This window comes from Carassius carassius, chromosome 4 (assembly GCF_963082965.1).
Source record: "Carassius carassius chromosome 4, fCarCar2.1, whole genome shotgun sequence".
Lineage (NCBI taxonomy): Eukaryota > Metazoa > Chordata > Actinopteri > Cypriniformes > Cyprinidae > Carassius > Carassius carassius.
Window position 1 is genome coordinate 2,676,344 of NC_081758.1, and position 17,384 is coordinate 2,693,727.

Sequence of the window (17,384 nt, forward strand, 5' to 3'; positions counted from 1 at the left end):
TTGGCAGCGGCCCTACGAGGTCCATTCCTATCCGCTCAAAGGGCACCTCGATGATGGGCAGCGGGATTAGCGGAGCTGGGGGAGGAGTTTGTGGTGACGTCCGTTGGCAGTCCGGACAAGCCTGACAAAACCGCTTGATCTCCGCCTCCATGCCGGGCCAATGGAACCTGTCTCGGATTCATTGAGTGGTGTTCTGTGGCCCTAGGTGGCCCGCCATAGGATGGGAATGGGCGAGCTCGACAATTGTTTGGGTCTTTGTGCGTGGGACTACCAACAGCTTTACCTCCTCCCCTCTTCGCTGCGCGACACAGTAGAGCAGGCCATTCTGGACCACGAAGTGTGGGGTTGGGTGTGGTGGTGGTTGGACCTCTTTCCCCTCAACCACTCTCACCTGCTTCCAGCAGTGCTTCAGCCGATTGTCCCCAAGCTGCTCCTTCACAAAATTTCCCCCACCCCGAACCTGCTGGAACACATCATAGAAAAGGTTAGAACTTTGGGGGGGGGACTCACCATCTCGGGCGCTGTCCGAAGCCAGGAGGACAGGGCGCCGTCGGGGACCTCGGCTGAAGTTCTTCCTCTTCTGGCGGTTCCCAGCAGGGCTGGCAGGCTGGGCGACTTGGGTGAGCAGTTGGTCGAAGCCTGGCCAGTCTCTACCCAGCAGGACAGGCACGGGCAGGTCCCTGACTACGCCCACTTCCAGTGGCCAGGTGCCGGTCCTCGTAGAGAGAGTCACCCGCCGGGTGGGTACGTTCTGGGTGGACGCAGGTGATGGAGAGGCGGGCTTTGGTTCCCATCCGTGAGGGAAACGGGGAGGACTGGACCAGGCTTACCGTACTTCCAGAGTCCAGTAGGGCTGTATATGGATGGCCATTAATGAAAACCTCTCTTCGCGGGGCCAGTCCTCTCGAGCGGCGATGGACTCGAACATGCCCAGATAATGTTCCACATCGTTGTGGACGGTCATCTTCGGCAGGAGCTGGGTGGCTTGAGTGCGGGGGTCCGGCAGCGGGGCCCGCTGAGCGGGCGTGAAGCGGAGAGCGGCGACTTTGCGCTCCGTTTCTCCCTGCCGAGCGGCCATGTGCTCGACAATCTGCTGCTGTCGAATGCTTATTTCCGTCAGGTGTTTGAGAAGCTCTTCCATAGCTGGGGAGGGAGTCACCGCCTGACGAAAAATCAGAGGGAAAAAAAAAACAATTTTGTGAACCAGTATAATCGTGTGGGTCGGTGATCCTTCAGCAATCTGCCCGCATTCTCCACCAGTGTCACAGGCTGAAGAATCACACGACAGGGTTTAGTGCAAAAGTGAAGCCCCGGAGGTTGTATTTATTGACAGGTGCTTTGAACCGTGAAGGTGGCAGTGGTGTCCGGTGCCACGTGATCCTGTTTGCCGGCCGGCTGTGTGCAAGGGAACTTGGTGTCCGGTGCTCAGGTGGCGGGCTGGTCGATCCGCAGCTTTCTGGAGGGACAAGAGACACAACATTAGTTTCTGTCACATGGAGATCCTCTCTCCCTGTGTCACCCTCAGGCGCAGCCTTTATGGTCCTCCTCTCATCGGCTTCAGCTGGGACCGATCAAGCCGCTGTGATTGCGTGCAGGTGAATCTCCCTCGTTGCCAGGGTGATGCTGATAGGTGCCCGGGACACGGCTCACAATATATATATATATATATATATATATATATATATATATAGTTAATTTAAAATAGCTTTTTTTATGTGTTTATTGTAAAATGTATAATTTATTTCTGTGATTCAATTTTCAGCATCATTACTCCAGTCTTCAGTGTCACATGATCTTCAGAAATAATTTAGATTCGCTGATTTACATTTGTTTTTTTTATTTATTTCAAATAAATGCTGCTTTTTTGAACTCTCTATTCATCAAAGAACCCAGAAAAAAATATAAAAGCAGTTTTCAGCTGCTGGACTGGACGTTTTAATGCTGATAATAATCATAAATGTTTCTTCTGTTTAAACATTCATTTGCATCCGCTGCAATCGTTAAACTCTATACATCTTTCATGCGTTAACACATTAACTAAGGTAAAACTAAAAATAGTCATGATTATTTCACGATTTGCCAGCCTATGATTTTATGTAATAAAAAATAAGTGATATTTGATTTGTCACTGGAGTGAAACTTAAATTCAGGTCAATCAGTACTTCATACAAAGCTTTCATGTTACTTCAAAAGACTTTGCCCTTTTCAATTTGCTGTATAGAGAGAAAAAAAATCTTTAAGCTCGAGTGGTTTAACCTAACCAGAATAAAAGTGCCCAAAACCCCAAGAGTTTACTAACTACAACCAGCTGATTTAGGACATTTTATTCGGCACATAATTTTCTAAAAATTTAATTTTTTTCTTGCCCTCTGAGATCTGCACGGCAAGATGGGAACACAAACCTGTTTCATGATCAGAAACAATGTCACTCATTAGAACATGCAGAAACTAGGAAATTCATTTCTTTCTATATTAAGATATTTATTTGGTTTAGCAAATATTACTGGAGAAGGTAAAGAATTCAAAAACGTGAAGTGTTTGTCATGTTCTGACCATAAAGAATAGTTTAAAAACATGATTAACAGTCTGGTTTCTAGTTTTCACTTAGGAGCAAAAATCTGCTTTTAAACTTGAAAGAAATAAAGATTTGTCATTTCTTGTGATAATTATCAATATAGACTGATATGAAAAAATGTATTGTGATATTCTTCTCTTCTTTTCTTAATCCACCTCTACCTCCTCTTTCATCAACTCTTACAGCGGATGATTTTGCAGTTTTCTTCACAAATAAGACAAGAACCATCAGTGACCAATTCTCCACACCGCAAACTGAGAATAACTTCATAATGACTAATGCACACTCTCTCTCCTCCTTCTCTCCACTCGCAGAGATGGATGTTTCCAAACTTCTCCTGTCCAATCATCCTACTACTTATCCACTTGATCCAATCCCCACTCACCTCCTTCAAGCGATCTCTTCTTCAGTCATACATTCACTTACTCACATTCAGGGGTGCTGCACAAGATCCCGGGCCCTGTGCATAGGCAGTCCTAATGCTCCCTCCCCCCACCTCCCCCTTTGAAAATATATACAGTATTCCAGACTTTTCAAGGGCCCTCTTTTCCTTTGGGGCCCTGGTAAACAGTACTGGTTTTACCTCCAGTCCGACGGCCCAGCTCACATTATCAACACCTCTCTTCACTCTGGAACATTTCTCTCAGCATTTAAGCAGGCTCGGGTAAGCCCACTGCTGAAGAAACCATCTCTAAATCCAGCGCTTCTAGAAAACTACAGACCGGACTATTGTAATGCTCTCCTGGCGGGCCTTCCTGCATGTACTGTCAAGCCTCTGCAACTGATCCAGAATGCAGCAGCGAGGGTTGTCTTCAATGAGCCAAAAAAAGCTCATGTTACCCGTATTTTCCGGACTATGAGTCATACTTTTTTTCATAGTTTGGCTGGTCCTGCGACTTATAGTCAGATGCGACTGATTTATCAAAATTATTTTTACATGAACCAAGAGAAATGAACCAAGAGAAAAAAATTCCGTTTACAGATGCGAGAGAGCGCTCTATGCTGCTCAGTGCTCCTATAGTCTACACTGAAGACATAGAGCGCCCTTTCGCGGCTGTAGACGGTAATGTTTTATCTTGGTTCTTGGTTCTAAATAAATGCGACTTATAGTCCAGTGCGACTTATATATGTTTTTTTTCCTCGTCATGACATATTTTTGGACTGATGCAACTTATACTCAGGTGGGACATAAAGTCCGAAAAATAAGGTACTTCTCTCCTCATCAGGCTACACTGGCTACCAGTAGCCGCTCACATCAAATTCAAGGTGCTGATGCTTGCCTACAAGATGACCACTGGCACGGCACCAACATAACTAAACTCACTAGTTCAATCTTATGCGCCCTCTGCAAAGCTTGCATTCTGCAAGTGAACAACGCCTTGTGGTGCCATCCCAAAGAGGTTCAAAATCACTCTCACTGACCTTTTCCTGTGGAATGACCTCCCAATCTCAATTCGTACAGCTGAGTCTTTACTCATTTTCAGAAAAACATCTAAAGACTCAACTTTTTTGCCAGCACTTGACCAACTAATACTAGCACTTACCTTTTCTTGTCTATCCTTGGAAGAAAAAAAAAAAAAAAAAACCTGGCTATGCGTTCTGTGCTAGACTAACTGAGACATGGCACTTGTACACTGTCGTTGTTCTCTTTTTGATCTGACTGCTTCTATTGTTGTCATTTGTAAGTCGCTTTGGATAAAAGTGTCTGCTAAATGATTCAATGATTAAATGTAAATGTATATATTTTTGGCAATAATTAATATTAATATTTTATGGTCCCTTTTGCAAACAAATTATATCCTGGCTGTTACAGATAAGTGGAACTCTCTCTCTCTCTCTCTCTTTATAATATATTTTGATATATTATGAGCAAAATATGCTGGATGACACCTCACAAGTTTCATAAAAAAAGATTTTAAACTAGTATTTTCAGTTATGGCACTTGTAGTACTGCGTTTTAAAATTTGTAAAATGACGTAATATTTATAAAATGTAAAGTTGTCTTATACACATACTGTTAAATAGACCAAAAAAAAAAAAAATTTATTTGAACAGTTCAAAATGATATCTAAATGTAATAGAAATCAGATAAAGCAAAATTGTGAACTTCTTTCTATGTAATTTTTCATATACTGTACTGTACCCCTGACATGCTTATTTTGTAATATAAATATATATATATATATATATATATATATATATATATATATATATATATATATATATATATATATATATATATATATATACTCACCTAAAGGATTATTAGGAACACCATACTAATACTGTGTTTGACCCCTTTTGCCTTCAGAACTGCATTAATTCTATGTGGCATTGATTCAACAAGGTGCTGAAAGCATTCTTTAGAAATGTTGGCCCATATTGATCATCTTGCAGTTGATGGAGATTTGTGGGATGCACATCCAGGGCACAAAGCTCCCGTTCCACCACATCCCAAAGATGCTCTATTGGGTTGAGATCTGGTGACTGTGGGGGCCATTTTAGTACAGTGAACTCATTGTCATGTTCAAGAAACCAATTTGAAATGATTTGAGCTTTGTGACATTGTGCATTATCCTGCTGGAAGTAACCAGCAGAGGATGGGTACATGGTGGTCATAAAAGGATGGACATGGTCAGAAACAATGCTCAGGTAGGCCGTGGCATTTAAACGATGCCCAATTGGCACTAAGGGGCCTAAAGTGTCCCAAGAAAACATACCCCACACCATTACACCAACACCACCAGCCTGCACAGTGGTAACAAGGCATGATGGATCCATGCTCTCATTCTGTTTACGCCAAATTCTAACTCTACCATCTGAATGTCTCAACAGAAATAGAGACTCATCAGACCAGGCAACATTTTTCCAGTCTTCAATTGTCCAATTTTGGTGAGCTCGTGCAAATTGTATCCTCTTTTTCCTATTTGTAGTGGAGATGAGTGGTACCCGGTGGGGTCTTCTGCCGTTGTAGCCCATCCGCCTCAAGGTTGTGCGTGTTGTGGCTTCACAAATGCTTTGCTGCATACCCCGGTTGTAACGAGTGGTTGTTTCAGTCAAAGTTGCTCTTCTATCAGCTTGAATCAATCATCCCATTCTCCTCTGACCTCTAGCATCAACAAGGCATTTTCGCCCACAGGACTGCCACATACTGGATGTTTTTCCCTTTTCACACCATTCTTTGTAAACCCTAGGAATGGTTGTGTGTGAAAATCCCAGTAACTGAGCAGACTGTGAAATACTCAGACCGGCCCGTCTGGCACCAACAACCATGCAACGCTCAAAATTGTTTAAATTAAAGGTGAGTGTATATATATATATATATATATATATATATATATATACACACACACACACAGTGTTTGGGGTAATGCATTACGTGATCTCACCTAGCTCTGGGACTGTGTCAATGAGCTCGGACTTCAGCACAGATATTGCCAGATATTTGAGAGGAAACCTGAGTCATAAAACCAGCTAATTACGCATTCTACATATTGTAGTTTATATTCAATATTCTTCTAATATTATCTTATGCCATTACATGTTCATTGTATGTTCATTGGTTGTAGTATGACTGCATTTAAATAATAATATAATAATAATAATAATAATAATAAAGTTTTTATGTTTATGTTACACACTACAATTATTAACAATTGCTGTGTATTCCCCTTCATCCGATTTATATCAGATTTATACATTTTACTATAATTGTATGCGTTTAATAAATCACTCAGAATGTCAAACAACGAAAATATATGGACTTGGCAACAAACACTGATAACACTAATGTAAAAGTTTCGCGAATCAAAGCTAATAGCATATAAGTATTTCACATATACTGACATTGTATTAAATTAAAATTTATAAAAATATAAACACAGTGGTAAAATTGATTTCTGCTGGTTTTTATTTTGAAAGACGAATCACGTGACGTCTCCAAAAAATCATATGATTGTGGTTCAACAGAAATATGGCGTCACATTTGTTTTGCGGCAAAGTAAACCTAAATATTTTGAGAGAGGCTGCACGAAAAGACCTGCGCGAATTTTTAGATAAATGTTCGGGAAGCAAAGTACGTAAAGCTCTTTGATTTAATATTAATTTAATTCAGTCTGTCCTTCTGCTGTCACAGCTCTCACATACTCCGGATCTGATCCGAGTGTCAGCTGCATTTTATGCGATTTATTATTACTGCAAGTATTGTTCAGTGATGCTGTCAGTCGACGTGTCACGTTAATAGCTTTATCATCCTCTAAATTCATGGGTTTTCACTATTTATGTTTTATTTAAGGCCATTGTTTGGGACGAGTATCTTACTGGACCTTTCGGGTTAATTGCTCAGTATTCCCTTTTGAAGGTGAGTGACAAATTATACCCTTAAATTAAAAAAAAAAAACCACCAACAACAAAAACAAACAAACAAACACCTGTAACTTACTGGAGTGATTGCGAAGGGAAAACAAGAAAATATATTTTCCTATTTCAAAAATACGCATGACTAATTAATATTTTATCCCTTTACAAAAAAAACAAAGCTAACTGCAATTTTGTTTTTAAAAGGAACATGAAGTCGAGAAAATGTTCACCCTTAAAGGGGGTCGAATACCATCCGCTGCCGTCAAGAATATTGTCTTTTTTGTGCGACCGAGGTTGGAATTGATGGACATCATTGCAGAAAATGTTGCAAGGTAAGTTAAACAAAAAAAGGACTGTACAGCACTAAAGACCGACACAGACAAACAAATGTCCCAGGATGAGTCTGAATCTGAACAAACATCATAAACAAAACTTAATAGGGTCCCATCATTATGAACTGCTGATGATATTACACTCTAATATTTGTGTTGCAGTGAGGATAAGTTACATCCACGAGATTTCCACATCCTGTTTGTGCCCCGCCGGAGTCTCCTGTGTGAACAGCGGCTGAAAGAGAGAGGGGTTCTCAACTCGTTCACAAACATCGATGAATACATTCTGGACCTTATCCCTTATGATGGAGATCTTCTTTCCATGGAGTCGGAGAGTTCCTTCAGAGTAAGATCACGATCATGTTTGTGGTATTTAAATATTTTTTTATCTTTTGTATTTTATATATTTTTAATTGTTTTGTATGATCTGAATCTTTTGTGCAGCACTTGTGTTTGTAAAATGTGCTATAGAAATAAAGTGGATTGGATTGGATTGAATGTTCAAATAGCAAGAATATTACAGATTTCCGTTTATTTTCTGAAGGATTTCTGCTCCGATTCAGACAAAAGTGTCTCTTTCAAAGAGTCTGTAGTGATTTCCTAACATCAGACATTTGTAAAACTATGTAGTGTTTTTGGCTCTGGTAAAGCACCTTTTGATTGATCATTAGAAACGACTGCTTATGACCCTGTTTTCTATGCAATAAAAAGCTGACATCTGCATGAGCAGATGCTGTGGGATGTTCACATAACTTTGTTTTCTTTGGTGAAGGAATGTTATTTAGAGAATGATCAGACGAGCCTGTATCACGCTGCCAAGGGCCTCATGACTTTGCAAGCACTTTATGGAACAATACCGCAAATCTTTGGCAAAGGCGAGTGTGCAAGGGTGAGTAGAAAACTGTTTGTGTCAACATTTCATTACATTTTATTTCTCTCATTGATTTTTTTCTTTTAATTTGGGTGCATGATGGTATGGGGCTGTGTCTTTCTCAGCATGTGGCCAACATGATGTTGCGGATGAAGAGAGAGTTTGCGGCGAGTCATACTCAAATCCTGCCCGTGTTCGATACCCTCCTCCTGTTGGATCGCAATGTGGACTTGCTCACGCCATTAGCCACTCAACTCACCTATGAGGGTCTTATCGATGAGATCTTTGGCATCACCAATGGTACATGACTTTCAAATTCATGCACACATGAAATACTTCAGAAACAAGCTCTCGTTTTCCCCAGTAGTCTGTCTCGTCATGCATTGGTTGCTTCGACAGGTTACGTGAAGCTCCCGCCCGAAAAGTTTGCACAGAAGAAACAGGGAGAAGGTGGGAAGGATCTCCCCACTGAGCCGAAGAAACTGCAGCTCAACTCCGCTGAGGAGCTTTATGCTGAAATACGGGACAAGAACTTCAATGCTGTTGGAGCGGCTCTCAGCAAGAAAGCCAAAGTTATATCAGCTGCGTTTGAGGTTCGTGCTGCTTTCGTGAGTCTGGCTACAGCAAGAATACAGTAAAAGTGGTAACATTGTGAAATCTAATAAAGAAATTATAAAATTCAATTTATTTCTGAGATGTGCAGCCATATTTTCAGCATCATGACTCCAGTCCTCAGTGACACATGATCTTCAGAAATCATTCAGATATGCTGATTTGCTAGTGTTTGCCATTAATGAGCTGGTTTTCCTGTCTCGGTTCCAGGAGCGACACAATGCAAAAACTGTTGGAGAGATTAAGCAGTTTGTTTCACAGTTGCCTCACATGCAGGCGGCCCGGAGCTCCCTGGCTAATCACACCTCCATCGCTGAACTCATAAAGGACATAACAAGTGAGTCATTCGTGCATTCTGAAATGAAAGAAATATTTTGATATCTGTATTTACACCAAATTTTCTATCAAATGGATAGAACTGCATTCTCACTAGAAAAGTAAAAAAAAAAAAAAGATGATTGTTGTGATGATTGGCTCACCAAAGCAGTAGCAGATATCTAGTAATTAATTCCTCAGAGGTGATTCCAAAAAAAAGCCTCTTACAAATGAAAGCATATGTGTATATATATGTTATGTAGAGTGACTGATTAATATTAGCTTTTATAACTAATGAAGACAGAATTGCAGGTATTTATAAATGTGGCCTGGTTAGAAATGCTTTTGTGGGGCCTGTTGTTTTTCGTACTCTCCTCTCATGCAATGAACTTCATCAACTGTAGACTTAATTAGGATTAAGTTATTTAGTTAAGTGCAACTGCTAATTCTACAAAGGACACTATTTTTAGAATTTCTGCCACAAGTATTAGTCATTCTGCTGATATAATTTACTAAAAAATAATTATGCATTCATATCCTGTGATTAAATGCTAATATGAGTTGCACTTGACCATAAATATATAGATCATTTATTTAGATCTTTTGTTTTTTGGAATTCAGCTAAATGTGATTTATGAGCTTGATTCGTGGTCCTATTTGACATTATATAACATGATGAGAATGCACATTTGAATATTCATGAAGGTGCCTGCTTGCTCACAGGACTTCCATTGTGCTGTAAATGTCTTTTCTAGTCATTTTAACAAACTGTGGTAAATTAGATGATAATATTATTAGACCTGACATGAGTTCACATTAATTTTGCTTTTTATTTCTTACCTTATTTTTCTGTCTCAAACTGCCTTGCTTTCCTGTGTTTCAGCCTCAGAAGACTTCTTTGACAGTCTGACCATTGAGCAAGAGTTTATGACGGGAGTAGACACTGACAAGGTGCCTTATTTTGTTTATGATTTCATAATTCATTCATTATAAATGCAGAATAATTTAAGAAATTACATTTGTAATGGACATTTTCTTATGATTTGTATAACCTTAAAAGAAACAGCCTGTTCTTTTGTGAAAAATAATTCTCCTAAAATGAAAATGTGCTCACCCTCAGGCCATCCAAGATTAGGATGAGTTTGTTTCTTCATCAGATTTGGAGAAAGGTAGCATTGGATCAGTGTCTCATCAATGGATGCTCTGCAGTGAATGGGTGCCGTCAGAATGAGAGTCCAAACAGTTGATAAAAACATAATAATCCACAGCACTCCAGTCCATCAGTTAATGTCTTGAGAAGCCAAAAGCTGTGTGTTTGTAAGAAACAAATTTATCTGACGGCACCCATTCACTGCAGAGGATCCATTGGGGAGGAAGTGATGTGATGCTGAAAGAATCCAATATATTCTAAGTGTAGATACAATGGACTTCTCTGCAGCGATTATTGTTTAAACTGAAAAGAATGACATTTATTACACAAGTCCCCCTAAGTATTTTAGAAATATGAGAAAAGAAACACATTTTTACCATGGTAAATTCTCTGGAGATAGATTATATTTTAGGGTTGAGTAATCTCTTTGTTCAATGTGTTTTTATTGTGACTTTACTCTCAGGTTAGCACATATATAGAGGACTGTGTAGCACAAAAAGACCCGCTGATAAAGATCCTGCGACTGGTCTGCATGCAGTCTGTCTGCAACAATGGCCTCAAACAGAAGGTCCTGGACTACTATAAGAAAGAGATCCTTCAGGTAGGACAGGGAATCTCTTTGAACGCATAATGGTGTAATTGAATCACAGTATTTTTGAGCAACACTCAGTCACTGTTTGCGGAGACCATAGAGGTGAATTAAAAGTGCCTTAAACATTTACAGTTGTTTGTGTTTTGTTGGTTTAGACATATGGTTACAAGCACATTCTAACTCTCAAGAACTTGGAAAAGGTTGGGTTACTCAAAACTCAAAGCACCATGAGAAACAACTACCCCACGATCAGGAAAACCCTCAAACTGTGGATGGAGGATGCCAACGAACAGGTTTGTCCTGGCATTCATCTTTAGTACGGATCTGTGTTTTAAAACTGAAAATGGGGACCACCGTTCAAATAGTCCCCACCCAAACTCACTCCAATGCTTTGAAATAATGGACACTCTACACCTGTCCTGGGATCTGGAAGCAGAAGTTGTCATAGTTGGGTAAACTTGTATGATAGTGATGAATGAAAAAAAAAAATATATATATATTTTTTTTTTATGTTCCTGTTTGCTCCAATGGCAGAAGAGAAAATCCACAATAGTGTTTCTATGACTTTCAAAAGAGGAAGTAAATATTGAGAGATAGATTATGTTGGTCAGAATGGAGAAGGATGTCCTTGGCCACTGTGTTTGAAAGACATTAATTTAGTGTGTATAATGTATTAATTTCAATACTTTAGACAACAACATATCAAAAGCAACAACATATATTTAGTGCATGCACACATTTCAAACAAAAGTATGTTAGGTTTTGAAACTATGTTCCCGTTCTAAAACATTTGGGAAACTTAGAGGAGCTAATTTAGGGAATTACAGTTTTAGTTATTCTTCTAGGGCACATGTGTGAATTTGATGACATGTTCATTAAATAATATTGGGATCAGTTGGTTAAAAGTGTTTGTAAAAATGTCTCAGAAAATTGCAGATTTTGAAAACAGTTGTCTTGCATCATTTGTTTGGAGATATATACTGTATATTTGAATCCAGTGTATAGGTATATGTCTCTAGATAGGACTATGTGTTTGTTATTCATGGTTTTGGGAATGACTGATGCTTGTTAACTTTCCTTCAGAACCCCAACGACATCTCATATGTGTACAGTGGCTATGCGCCGCTGAGTGTTCGCCTGACACAAGTGCTCGCTCGTCCTGGCTGGAGGAGCATTGAGGAGGTGCTGAAGATACTGCCTGGTCCACACTTTGAAGAGAGACAGCAGGTTCCCACAGGCCTTCACAAGAAGCGTAAGTGAAGATTTGCTTTGAAGAAATCTGATCATTCTAGATCAGTTAACCCTTCATCGTCTTAATCTTAGTAATAAACTTGAGCTAGCTTGTGAAGTTAGCTTCAAAGTGCTTCAACTTGGTGTGCATGAACAGGACACTTTAATTTGTGATGCACTAAATAAATTATTCTTACTTTTTTTTTTTATAATTCTTTCCATACTTCCTATAAAGTTGTGTGTGCCTTGAAAATGCTTTGAGATTTGATATTGAAATGCATTAGATATATTATTCATACATGTATATATATATGTAAGACACATTACTATAACCATATTATTTGGACACTTTATACTGTAAGTATACAGAGAGCTAATGATAATATAGTTGATAATATAAAGTTAGATATATATTATATATAACTACATTATATACTACACAACAAATCTTAACTGTTTGCTTGTATCATCGCAAAATGCAAACTATATTATCATCTGGCTGTAATCTGCTAAATGTGATTATCAGGTTTGAGGATATGAAGACATTATTAGACATTAATTATGGAAAGCTGCTTTGAAACGATGTGTAGTGTTAGAAGTGCTGTATAAATCATGTTTAAGTAAAACACTTTGTGCACATGGTTGTAACCTTTTTGTGTATGTCGATAAGTGATTGATAGTCCATTCTCCGTCTCTTTTATTTGCAGGTCAGCCTGGAGAAAACAGAACCACCCTTGTCTTCTTTCTTGGTGGTGTGACGTATGCTGAAATCGCTGCTCTGCGGTTCTTGTCTAATATGGAAGATAGTGGGACTGAGTACATTATTGCAACCAGCAAACTCATCAATGGCACCAGCTGGATAAAGTCTCTCATGGACAGTCCTGAGGAAAACTTAGCCTAAACGTCTGTAGAGCCTCACAGATCCTGTTATCTGCCCGTCATGAACCTAAACGTTTTGTCTGCATTTAGAATATGAATGATCAAATGCTGTTTTGTCTGATCATTTTTAATGATTACGAGGGGGTGAAATCGCTGTTACGATACTAATTTATTTATGAGAAGACATTTGTGAAAACGGCCACCTGCATCTGATCTAAGCAGCAAGGTTTGTGAGTTTACCGCTAATGCAGAATATAAACGTACTGATGTTGTTTGTATATAACCTGCTTTGTCAGATTGCATGTTTTCCCAGAAGCCACCATATATTATTTTAGCAAGTGGGTATTATTTCAAAAATGCATTCCAGGTCTTTAACACGGGTTCATATAATTTATCAAAATTAATAAATGGATATAAAGGCTGTAACTCCTTTACAACTGTTCATAACTGTCACTAAATGGGGTCTGGACAATAAAGGGATGGTTCACCCAAAAATGAACAGTATGTCATTTTTTAACCTAGAAAGTCCTGTTCATACCAAGGAAAATAACTAACGTTAACAGTAAAGTTATTGTTATAAAGTGCTTGGGAATCAGTAAAAAATAGATACTACTACTAATAGAAAAGAGGCATGTTTATAATTATGTGGCAGAAATGCACATTCATGCGTTCATGATATCAAGTGGTTGCTCTGCGCTCTTGATAAACTCCAGCTGGTCCAATGCAGAACCAGAAAGTATTTAGTTTTAAGTAATTATTTTATTTTAAATGTTTTTAAACATTCTTTGGGTACGTGGTTTTGTGAATGAGACAAGTTCAGAAATGGCCACGTAGATAATGTATATATAATGTCATATAATTATGTGCAGACTTAGGTCATCGTCACAAGCACGAAACTTTTTTTATTTATTTTCATTTTATTGCCAGAAAACAAACAGAACTGCATTGAATTAAATGACTTCGGTACAATACACCTTTACGTAATTTACGCTTGTGACGTCGGCGGTGACGTTATTCAAATCAAAACTTCCAACTGATTTAACGGTCACTGCCGATCGAAATGTGAAGAAATTAGGATTTTCAAGCGTAAAAGCTAAGTGCAGTTAGTGAAATACATAGAAACTATCATAACAACGGTAGGTAAATAAATAAATACATTTTGTGTTTAATTAATTCGGAAAGGATTTAAACTCATTTGCTGGCTGAGTTTGGTGTAAGAAAAGGGACGGTGGATTTATATAGTTTAGTTAACGTTTCCGTATTTTTTTCTGTCTATCTCTTTCTTCTTACGGCTGTAAAATGACATCTACATTAGTGTAGCTACTCTTATGGTGTTCCAGAGATAATAACTAAGATTTTATTGCAGATGACACTTGAAGACCCGCATGAGACCAGGGAGCTGGAGGATGAGCTGTCTGTTCATTCTCCAAAGCAGCGGAATATCCGTCTGTGGAACGCGTTCATTTCTATCATCTGCCTGGCTTCGGTTACACTGTCTCTGTATGAGGTAAGTGTTCTCATGTGTGTTTTGTATGGCGTGCGGCCCGGTCAAAAAAAATAAGGCTACTGACTTGTCGCGGGAATCCACCGTACAATTGCCAGCAATAGTATGTTCCTGCACAACCGGAGGCTGCAGTTTCAGGACCGCAGTTCTAGTACCCTGTTGGTTTAGTTTGCAGTCATGTTACTTTGTATATAGCATCAATATAATAATCTCAGTAGTATTTGTTTTTAAATGTGATTTTTGATTAAAAATACAGCAGAGGTTAATTACTAAGTGTGCTTTGAGTCACAATTTTAAATTTAAACATGAATTTACACAAAATATAAATGAAATATCAATTTTGTAAAATTGATGTAAAACAATTGTAAAAAATGAAAAACCTTAAAAGTCTTAGTCTCTTGAATTATACAGTATATTGATTAACCTCCTTAAGGTGAATTAGCTCATTATCAGGTAAGTTAAAGTTGGAATCAGCGTATGGAGTCAATAAATTACAGCTGGTATTTTAAAAGTTGTTGAGAGGCAAGACAAGACACAAGAATGATTCAAGAATGTTTATTGATATAGTACAGTACAGACCAAAAGTTTGGAAACATTACTATTAATGTTTTTGAAAGAATTTCTTCTGCTCATCAAGCCTGCATTTATTTGATCAAAAATACAGAAAAAAATGTAATATTGTGATATATTATTAAATTATTATTGTTTTTACATTTATTATACTTTAAATTATCATTTATTTCTGTGATGCAAAGCTGAATTTTTAGGATCATTATCACATGATCCTTTAGAAATCATTCTAATATGATGATTCATTATCAAAGTTGGAAACAGTTCTGCTGCTTATTATTTTTTCAGAACATGTGATACATTTTTAGGATACTTTGATGAATAAAAAGTAAAAAAAAAAAAAAAAAAGAAGCTATGTTTTTAAAATATAAATATTTTGTAATAACAATATACACTACTGGTCAGTAATTTGGGGTCAGTAATTTTTTTTCCTTTTTTTCTTTTTAAATAAAATCAATACTTTTATTCAGCAAGGATGTGTTAAATTGATAAAAAGTGATAGTAAAGAAAATATATTAGAATATATAGAATTTATTATTAGAATTTTTATTTTTTATTTTTTAAATAAATGCAGTTCTTTTTAACCTTTTATTCATCAAATATATTAGACAGCAGAACTGTTTCCAACACTCATAATAAATCAGAATATTAGAATGATTTCTAAATGATCATGTGATAGACTGATGTTACATGTGACACTGAAGGCTGGAGTAATGATGCTGAAAATTCAGCTTTGCATCACAGGAATAAATTATTTTTTTAAAGTATATTCAAATAGAAAACTATTATTTTAAGTTGTAATAATATTTCACAATATTACTGTTTTTTCTGTATTTTTGATCAAATAAATGCAGGCTTGATGAGCAGAAGAAACTTCTTTCAAAAACATTAAAAATAGTAATGTTTCCAAACTTATGGTCTGTACTGTATATATGTCATTTTTGCGACAACATCACAACAGCACCAAAGCGAACCCCTTTTCCAACAGTTGCTGCATGGATAGAACGGCTGTAGGCTTCAACTCTAGAGAAAGAGAGAGCGAGAGACAGAGAGAGATAAATAAGAAACATTTGTTTAACATATTCAACTGGAATATTATATATATATATATATATATATATATATGAAAATTGAAAGTCCTTGCAGCATGTGGTGCATCTCTTCAATTCGGGCAGGGATCTCCCTTTTTGGATTGTTATATGTATCTTGAAAAAGAGAGAGCCTACTTGTTAGAATATTTTGAGATCATGAAAATATCCGTAGTGCCTTTTTTAATCATCTGTTCTACAATGAGCCTAACCAAATCCATAAAATCACTTCATATTGGCCATGCAGAACATGACAGAAACTAACACATGATATCAATGGACTGTATGTGTGGAGTAGACCTGCAGATTAGGCCAAATTGTAACAAGCTATTAACACTGCCAAACGCCTCATTCATCATTGCAAAACAATGCCAAAACAACAGGCTAACACATACTGCAACTAGGCAGTCAGTGCAGTTTAAATATGAAAGATATTTTATACATAAATATGGTAAAACAACAACTATTAAGCCAGTATTTACACCAATACATTAAGATGCAGGTAAATCTTACAAACCTTACATCAACCATGCTCTTGTCATCTGATAAGTTTAATTAATGTACAGGCTAGGTTCACTTATAATACTTCTTCGTTAAAACTCAACAAGGATTTATGAAATCAAGGCCACGAATTAACGTCGTAGTAATTAATAAAACTAGCTCACAAATTCTTAATTTGGTGGCAATTAATTATTAATTCATAGTTAGCAGTTCTAACAATGTAAAATTCACATCGCTGAAACGTTATAAAATAAAACTTAATTAAATATCGGTACTCACCTTCTGATTGCTGTCCACGTCGTCCATCTTTAAGTAGTGTTGATCAAGTACGGTAGGTGGCGCTGTCACAAAAAAACTAGGGTCCTAAAGCTGCGGTACCAGAACTGCGGTCCTGAAACTGCAGCCTCCGGTTGTGCAGGAATACCCTTCTCATTGCCAGTAGCCACTGTTGTTTACCACTAGGGCTGAGAATCGATTCCAAAAAGAATCGATTCCGAGGCGTTGGGAATCGAGAGTCGATTCCAAAGGTTCCTCATTCAGAGTATTTTTCAGTTCAACAAAGCTTATCTATGGGTGTCTCTCTAACGGAAGGCTACATCCGACAAAGGCTGCACACATTTAAATTCACGAAAATAAACAGAAAGAAAACGAGCCGGCACTGATCATTTGAATTTTAGGATGTAGCCTTTCGTTTCAGAAGCACAATTCACCTAAGCCATAATTACAACAGTTGTGAGATAGATAAAAGATTATTTTCAATTATATAGTTATATATAATTGTATATATATATATATATATATATATA

General features: G+C 37.7%; 2 protein-coding genes across 2 annotated transcripts in view; both read left to right on the forward strand.

Moving 5' to 3' along the window:
* Positions 1 to 6,492: 6,492 nt before the first annotated feature.
* LOC132132555 (vacuolar protein sorting-associated protein 33A-like) lies at positions 6,493 to 13,281 on the forward strand. The gene is made up of 13 exons (XM_059544979.1): positions 6,493 to 6,650; positions 6,870 to 6,935; positions 7,139 to 7,266; positions 7,429 to 7,612; positions 8,039 to 8,155; positions 8,263 to 8,437; positions 8,537 to 8,730; positions 8,960 to 9,086; positions 9,948 to 10,015; positions 10,678 to 10,815; positions 10,962 to 11,099; positions 11,890 to 12,058; positions 12,744 to 13,281. The coding sequence occupies exons 1-13, from the start codon at positions 6,549 to 6,551 to the stop codon at positions 12,935 to 12,937; spliced, it is 1,800 nt and encodes a 599-aa protein (XP_059400962.1). The 5' UTR covers positions 6,493 to 6,548; the 3' UTR covers positions 12,938 to 13,281.
* A 647-nt stretch (positions 13,282 to 13,928) lies between these two features.
* cngk (cyclic nucleotide-gated potassium channel) overlaps positions 13,929 to 17,384 on the forward strand; it is a 97,130-nt gene continuing 93,674 nt past the window's right edge. Inside the window, exons 1-2 of the mRNA XM_059545002.1 lie at positions 13,929 to 14,051; positions 14,282 to 14,422. Of these exons, the coding sequence (XP_059400985.1) occupies positions 14,282 to 14,422 (141 nt within the window). The 5' untranslated portion in view covers positions 13,929 to 14,051. The remainder of the gene's footprint in view (positions 14,052 to 14,281; positions 14,423 to 17,384) is intronic.

Coding starts and splice junctions, on each gene's coding strand:
- LOC132132555 (XM_059544979.1), top strand. CDS start 6,549: ATGGCGTCACATTTGTTTTGCGGCAAAGTAAACCTAAATATTTTGAGA. Junction 8,156..8,262: donor GCAAAGGCGAGTGTGCAAGG/GTGAGTAGAAAA, acceptor TGTCTTTCTCAG/CATGTGGCCAACATGATGTT. Junction 8,438..8,536: donor GATCTTTGGCATCACCAATG/GTACATGACTTT, acceptor TTGCTTCGACAG/GTTACGTGAAGCTCCCGCCC.